Raw genomic sequence first — 8,745 nt, forward strand, 5'->3', positions numbered from 1 at the left:
ACACTCACTTAAATCTGGTTACTTTAATGTTTAAAGCTACAACATTTGCAGCCGAGATTTGTCCCAGAGTTCTATTCTAATCCTGTGGTCATTGCAACATTTTCTCACTCATTCATTTTTTTTTATCTGGTAATGATCCAACCCTCAGAAGAATTACACTCGCAGGTATCGACTTGTTTTTGAGGATTCTAATCTGGAGATGTTTGAAGAACCTACATTGGGTGGAGCCTCCATTAGCGTCACATTAGCAGACCACACCAAAGGACCGAACACTTAAAAACCTCCGGTAAGAAAGCGACATTCTCTGCACTGTACATGTCCTTGGCCAGAAACGGCATGCCCCCTCCCAGTTAAATAAATGCGACGACAATGTGGGGAAACAAACAAGAGATTGACAGAGTCTTTTTTTTTTATTATTATAAGGGCATTTGCCATAACGAACAATGAATGATCTTATAAAAAGTGGAGGTGACATTTTTTCAGAAAAAAAAAAAACATACAAAAACAAAATCGTAGTATGCATGCGTTGCTAATCCTGAGGAGTGGCAACGCCTTCAACAATCTGCAAACGGACTAGATTGTGTTTAAGCCCTTAACTACAGCAGGTGAGTTTTGACTAATGAAAGGTATTTCGATTTCAAAACCAGATAGGAGAACCAACTATAGTGTGCCTTGAAAATACAGTAAGTTCTCCGGAGAAATCGTGCACAGCATTTGCTAATACTTGAACGTCCGCCATATCCTCAAATACACAGAAACAAATTGAGCAACCGAATTAAAGCAATTCTTGCCGAGCTACTAAATCACAATTCAAACGTAATAGTATTAGATCATAAGGCAGACATTAAAGGAAGATAGGCTATATGCATCAGGTCTGGAGAAAAATATGTATATATGTACTTGTTTGTGTATATGATATATATGCATGTATGTTTAACATAATTATTGCTTAAAAAAACGACTCATACATTACAAAAACACCCTCCAGTAACCTCGGCAACAGTGCTACAAGAGATGTATGTATTTCAAATCATATCATTAAAAACCCCAAACCAACTCCTTGATGTTAAAAAAGAAAACATGTATGCTACCTCCTTTTCTAAACACACATATGTGCAGCAGGACAAGAATACACAGAACAGCCTCCTCCTCCTCCTCCTCCTCCTCTTCTTCTTCTTCTTCTTCTTCTTCTTGAGATGTAAAACAGCACAGCCTCCTCTTCTTGTAAAGATCACAGGATGTCAAACAGCTCAAAACGGCTCAGCTCCCAGGCAACTTAGACTACTGTCAGAGTTGAAAACATCTCAGCATGTGGAATACAGTGGTCCTGTGTCAGTGTGTGTGTGTGTGTGTGTGTGTGTGTGTGTGTGTGTGTCAGTGTGCGTGAAGGGGAAGTAAGCCTGTCAGTAGCAGGTTGGGAAGAGCTGTGTGTGTGTCTGTGTGTGTGTGTATCTGTGTGTGAGTGTGTGTATAGGGTCATCTCTTGTTGAATTTGCGGTGTGGTTTGTTGTAGGGTTGGGGCCGTTTCTTGTTGTTGGTGTCCTGAGGCTTGTTGTAGAGGTATGGGGACGGTCCTGCGTACTCCTCGTCTGGTTTCTCGTCCATCATCTGAAGCTTCGCCTCGATGGCCCGGATCTTTGCATTCAAGCTTTAAAAAGATCACATGTAGTGAGTTTAAAGTTCAGCATTCAAGCTTTAAAAAGATCACATTTAGTGAGTTACAATTTAGCATTCAAGCTTTAAAAAGATCACATTTAGTGTGTTACAGTTCACCATTCCAGCTTTAAAAAGATCATATTTAGTGAGTTACAGTTCAGGCGCAATTCTATAAAGAACAACAAAATGGTAGAGACCAACACTGAATTTAAACAGAATGTTCAATAGAAATGTTCTTAAATACAGCTAGTAGTTCTTGTGTTTGATCACTATGTTCTGTGTGATTTCCCAATCCAATACAAAATCTTCCTAAATACGTCATCCACTCCAGAGCCACATGGTAGTGTTTGTAAGGGGCCACTTTGTGCCACGAAACCATGAACCAGCAACATCACCTGAAAGGCTTGTTTCTCTTTGACAGCATATAGCCTGTCTCTACCTTATGCCAAACACTTCAAGCCCTATACCTGCAAACACCTCAAGCACAATACCTGTAAACACTTCAAGCACAATACAAACACCTCAAGCCCTATACCTGCAAACACTTCAAGCCCTATACCTGCAAACACTTCAAGCCCTATACAAACACTTCAAGCCCTATACCTGCAAACACTTTAAGTCCTATATCGGCAAACACCTCAAGCACAATACCGGCAAACACCTCAAGGGCTATACCTGCAAACACTTCAAGCCCTATACCTGCAAACACCTCAAGCACAATACCGGCAAACACCTCAAGCACAATACCGGCAAACACCTCAAGGGCTATACCTGCAAACATTTCAAGACCTATACCTGCAAACACCTCAAGCACAATACCTGCAAACACTTCAAGCCCTATACTTACAAACACTTCAAGCCCTATACCTGCAAACACCTCAAGCCCTATACCCCTGGTGCTGTAAAGCACAAAGCGTCAGAATGATCTCATTTGAGAGACGGTGTGCAGTAATTAGTTAGTAGTAAGTTCTAGGATACATAAGCGACACTCGTATTTGGTCTAATGAATCTCTGGTAGATCCAGCTGTTAAACACTGATTTGTACACCCTTGAGACCTGACCTAATCCCTCCAGTAACCCTCAAGTCAAGTCAGAAGAGATTCATATTTTTTAATTGAACTTGAGGTCTGACCCAATCCCTTCAGCAACCCTATGATGGCACAAATAAGCCAGTCAGATGAGATTCATATTTTTTAATTGAACTGACTCTACGGCCATGGTATGTTAACGTCATGTCCTCTAGGCCACAGGTGACAATACTACTTTACCAGCATCATAAATCCACATTCAGTGCCAAAGTTGAACACCTCAAAGGTTCACTGAGGACCACTGCCTCTTCTGGTGAAGATGGAAGACCACTTCTAGGGCATTGCTGTAAGACCACTTCTAGGCACGAAATGTGCTTCACCATATCAATATTACAGAGCTCTGGATACCACAACTCCAAACATACAGTCAGACTCACTGCCAAGAAAAGAGCATGACTACAGACAATACCGCGGTTTCTTGGCAGTCAAACAAAGAGGCTCAATTAGACACCTTTCCAAGTTTAAATCTGACTAACAAGCTGATGCTCTCTTGAGAAACTGTAGGATATATACACACTTAACACATCTGCGGTTTATGGAGCCGACACCATATCCTCAGCTAATTACTTCTTTTTAGGCCAATTCAAAGTCGCTTTAATTCTGCTTTTACCCATTTCAATGTGGCGTCAGATCTGTAAGCCTTGTTGTCAGTTGTTACCACTGTTAAAGGCAGCCCAATAACAGGCTAGTGCCATAGTCAGAGGTATACTTTAAATGTTTAACCCCCCCCCCCCCCCCCGGTCCCCCATGGAACTCATCCAATACGGTCATAAAAATTGAAGGGAACATTCTATTAAGAATGAAAACTAACGAAATTAAATGTGAAATTGTGTTTCATTTGGTGCGTAATGTCATTATTAACCGGAGCTGGGTGTGGAATGGGGAATGCAACCTGATGGTGGAATTATATTGAGGAAAATGAAAAATGAACCGTGAAAAGTAATTGTAATTAATTACAAAATATTTTTGTTTCACAGTGTGTTCAGTCATTGGTTACTCAGCCCACCTGTGTGTACTCTCAGGTCCAGGACAGGTGCGTTTCAGCCGTACAAATAAAGTTTGATTTGATTTGATGGGATGACTGACCTCAGGTTAGGGTTACTCTGGAAGGGGGAATGCCAATGGAAACTAGCCTTTTGGCTATAATTGGGTTCATTTACATTTTAATGTTCATGAATGTACACTGTCAACCTTGATCAAATAAACAAATTCATTGATTGATTGATTGATTGATTGATTGATTGATTGATGGGATTACTGACCTCAGGTTGGTGGCCACCTCCTCAGGAACGCTACACGACGGCTCCAGGCTCGCGGGCATGTGGTTCTTATCTCCTCTGAAGGGCTCAAACCTCTGAAAACAAACAAACAAACAAACAAACAAACAAAAAACAAAACAAACAAAAAAATAGAGGAGAAGAAAGAAGGGAAACCCAAACACATGTGAGGCACAACCTGAAGGTCACATGGCACACGAGAGGCCGACTGTAAAAAAGAATGAACTTGAACTTCCTCTCATAACTCTATGGCTGTCCAGACACACACACACACACACACACACACACACACACACACACACACACACACACACACACACACACACACACACACACACACACACACACACACACACACACACACACACACACACACACACACACACACACACACACACACACACACACACACACACACACACACACACACACACACACAACTCTACGGCTGTTCAGACACCAGGAGGGAGGAATGGAGCTTTGTGTTTCATTTTTTTTTTGTTGGTTGGTTGTTTTTTTTTGTGTGCAGCTATGTTACAGACGCACGACGGCCAGAATCGAGGCACTGTGAGAAAAGGCTGAACAGTGCGATATATATACGCAGGCTGCTGCATGTTCTCTCCTCTCTTTAATCTGCCCCCATTGTGACTGCTCCAGCTCCAGTCCCCCCAACAGGGCAGTGACACCCCCTCCATGTCCCGAGAACCTGCGGGAAACAGAAGAAGGAACAACTCAGTTCTGCGGCTCAGAGGTGCCTGAGGGGAGATGGCTCAGGTCCTCCTCTCAACTCACACCACACAGTACCCAACACAAGCATTTACACACACACTAACGTTTCCCCCCTCTCAACTCACACCACACACAGTACCCAACACAAGCATTTACACACACAATAACGTTTCCCCCCTCTCAACACACACCACACACAGTACCCAACACAAGCATTTACACACACACTAACGTTTCCCCCCTCTCAACACACACCACACACAGTACCCAACACAAGCATTTACACACACACTAACGTTTCCCACCTCTCAACTCACACCACACAGTACCCAACACAAGCATTTACACACACACTCACGCCCCCTCTCAACACACACCACACAGTACCCAACACAAGCATTTACACACACACTAACGTTTCCCCCCTCTCAACTCACACCACACGGTACCCAACACAAGCATTTACACACACACTCACGCCCCCTCTCAACTCACACCACACGGTACCCAACACAAGCATTTACACACACACTAACGTTTCCCCACTCTCAGAAAGTGGAGGTTTGGTGTGGTGTTCCACTAAAATGGAGGCCAATCTCAACATCACTGGACTGCTTTGGTATGAGGAGGTGCCTGATTGCACCCTGTGCCCTGAAAGGCCATTGAACTGGTGCTTAAGAAGGACCCTCAATGCACTTGCCATTGCAAAGCCACCCTTACCCCAGAGGTTTCCCCTAAGCCTTTCTGTGGACCCTTTCCACCCACCCTATCTACAGTGGCAATGAGTTTAGAGAACAGCACATGGTATTTCATAGCCTTCTTTACTCTGGGATCTGTTCCTCTGGTCTTAACATTAAACCTGTGCTGAAAGACACTCTACGATTGTTTAAGGATAATTAACAAGAGGATCTAATCTTAAGTTCTCGGTGTCATTCAGATGTTATGCAAGAGTGCACCAGCCGTAAGAAGTCTCGGTTTCATGTTTGGATTTTCTTATCAGCGCGGAAAAAAAAACAAACGACACACATGCGAATAAACGCTCCATAAGTAACATTTAGAAGAGGGTGAAACGATCCCCCTTCATAACCGTGGTAACGCAAGGCAACACCCATGCAACGGGCCGGGCCCTGCACAGTCACAGTCGGCGCGCGTGGGCCTCGGCTGGTCTGCGGCGTGTTGTTGTCAACAAGTCTGCTCTGTTAACCTTGACCTGAGGGCATGCTGGAGGCTGTCCCTTTCCCAGAGAGAGAGAGAGAGAGAGAGAGAGAGAGAGAGAGAGAGAGAGAGAGAGAGAGAGAGAGAGGGGGAGAGGGAGAGGGGGAGAGGGGGAGAGGGGGAGAGGGAGAGAGAGAGAGAGAGAGAGAGAGAGAGAGAGAGAGAGAGAGAGAGAGGGCGCAGAGGAGAGGGCGTGAGTCTGGACCATACAGGATTTCCTCGCTCGCAAACGGCAGCTGCCTATTGTTAGGGGGCCAGGGTCGCCGAAGTCTCACCTCCCAAGCAGGAGCACCATCCTGCAGCTACTGTCCTACGCCAGGCCAGTTCCCTCCTCCCCTCTGTCACATATACACTAAAGCTTCACGCTGAGATGGGGGGGTGGGGGGTGGGGGGGTTGCGAGGGGTGTAGATGGTAGGTGGAAAGAGGTTTGACTTACTGTTTAAGGGGAAATTCCACCCAAAATAAACATATGAGAATAAAAATTCCAACACTTTCCAGGGGCTGTTTCAAGTTTCAATATTAAGCAAAGCAATTTGTCCAGTAACCAACAAAGGCATGGGCTCACAAGTACTTCCTTTTTTCACAGCAGTGTTGAATACAACAAAACATGAACTTTCGGTTAACTCTTCAGTATTATGACACCTGATAACAGGCCAATTAGATGTTCAACCAGGAAAGTGACTTGCGTATTGCGTTTAGCTGGAACTCCTTCAATATGCTACACACACCCCCAATAACACAAGTAAAACATGCAAAAGGGACCCTGTTTACGAGTGTTTTGAGCCTAAACAGCATTACATTGGGATAGGATTGGTAATAATACAAGAATACATAGCCACAGGATTGTTAATGACACTAAGTGAAATAGATTGGTATGGGATTGGTATCAACACTAAGTGAAATAGATTGGCATAGGATTGGTTATAATTAAAGAATAAAATTGGCACAGGATTGGTTATGCCAGTAAGTGAAACAGATTGGCACAGGATTGGTTATGCCAGTAAGTGAAACAGATTGGCACAGGATTGGTAATGACACCAAGTGAAGCACCAGAGCAGCGTCGTGGACGGTGGATCTCGTTGATCTGGTGATATTTACCTTTACCTGTGCGTGGGCCCAACGCACCACGAGCTTCTTGGAGAGAGCCAGCTTCCCATTGAGACACTGGATGGCACGCTCAGCCTCCTGAGGCAGAGGAGAATGCACAGGTCACCCTTCAACACTTCAGACCACCACCATCACCATCATCATCATCATCATTACCACACAGCACTGCTCGGAAGCATGTGAACATCTGATATGCTGTATATTGGCTTCATTTAAGTCTCATGTGACTGCATATGTGGCAATAGTAACTAGTAATAGTAATTAGTAATAGTAACTAATAGTAAGAGTATTACTAATAGTAAGAGTAATATAGTAATTGTAATAGCAATAGTAATAGTAAATAGTAACTCCTTTGGTAAACATCTATGCTGAAGCCTTCAGTGCTTCTTCAGCAGAATCCCAGTCAACATGAAGACAATATCTTGTACCAGTCCGTTCACCCGATTTCCTTTCATACCTTCTGACTTGAACTTATCTTGAACTAATCTCCTATTTTTGTTTCATCTGCAATGTACACTTATCTTTATTACACACTTATCTCATCCAACGATGGATCATTGTTGGCAAATACTGTACTGTAGTGATTGTTGTTGGCAAATACTTCACTGCAGTGATAATTGTTGGGAAATGTATAATGTATTGCCTTACCTCTTTCGTGTGAAAGTTGACAAAACAGTAACCCCGAGGCTGGCCCTCCAGGGGCCCTGACTTGTGGAACAGGAAATCAAACTGTTTCACTTTGCCAAACTTCTCCAAAAGCTTCACCAGGTGGTATCTGCACAGACACAACAACCACTCATTAGACAGGACAGAAGAGCCGCGCGCTTAAAGTCTTAAAGCAATTCCTTTCCCTCAGAGGAACGTTCTTCACATATATTCAAACAATCGTGTTTTTTATTCCGCGTGTGAATTCCATGTTCATTTCCACGTTTAGACACAGGGGCCATCTTGGTCGCCAAGGGAAAGGAAGTGGTAATTTATAATCGGAGCTGAAACGAGATCATAAACAATCTTTCAAAGTATGAAACCCAAGTGGGGGGGTCCCTGGAGATCATATTGTCTGATAATATCATTATCACGGTGTTCTGTCAGCTGACGGGGTAATTGGAAGGACAGGGCTCTTTACACCTTTTTAGACGCAGTAAATCTTTTATTCACACAATGCAGAGGATACAGCGCAAGGACAATGAGAAAATAAAAAAGAGGAAGCAAGAATTTCCCCCAGAGCTTAATTCGAGAAAAAGAACATCTACGACTGCATAAGTGGCCTCGCCAGTTCAAACGAGAGCCACCACTGGCCAATAGGAGCCGTGGGAAATCGCGTGTGCGTTGCCATTCATCCACCAGTCAATGCTGTGGAAACTAGAAATGGTGTTTTTTTTCGATGATCTATGTTCATAAACATGTCTGTAACAACTGTGTGCCTGTGTCTGAGTGTGTGTGTGTGTGTGTGTGTGTGTGTGTGTGTGTGTGTGTGTGTGTGTGTGTGCCTGTGTCTGAGTGTGTGTGTGTGTGTGTGTGTGTGTGTGTGTGTGTGTGTGTGTGTGTGTGTGCGTGCATATGCCTGTGTCTGAGTGTGTGTGTGTGTGTGTGTATGACTATGTGGGACAGACATTTCCCAAGCACACAGTAGTAGCCTGTAACATGAGAGCACTGTTCGGGTCTCTTCCAC

At 43.9% G+C, this 8,745-nt stretch overlaps 1 protein-coding gene across 1 annotated transcript in view; it reads right to left on the reverse strand.

The window, feature by feature from the left end:
* Window positions 1-391: 391 nt before the first annotated feature.
* The window catches only part of rbm18 (RNA binding motif protein 18), a 17,223-nt gene continuing 8,869 nt past the window's right edge, over window positions 392-8,745 (reverse strand). Inside the window, exons 3-6 of the mRNA XM_080841903.1 lie at window positions 7,722-7,848; window positions 7,071-7,151; window positions 4,007-4,098; window positions 392-1,648 (exon numbers count right to left, since the gene is read on the reverse strand). Of these exons, the coding sequence (XP_080698029.1) occupies window positions 1,477-1,648; window positions 4,007-4,098; window positions 7,071-7,151; window positions 7,722-7,848 (472 nt within the window). The 3' untranslated portion in view covers window positions 392-1,476. The remainder of the gene's footprint in view (window positions 1,649-4,006; window positions 4,099-7,070; window positions 7,152-7,721; window positions 7,849-8,745) is intronic.

The sequence above is a fragment of the Sprattus sprattus genome (genome assembly GCF_963457725.1).
Source record: "Sprattus sprattus genome assembly, chromosome: 7".
Classification (NCBI taxonomy): domain Eukaryota; kingdom Metazoa; phylum Chordata; class Actinopteri; order Clupeiformes; family Clupeidae; genus Sprattus; species Sprattus sprattus.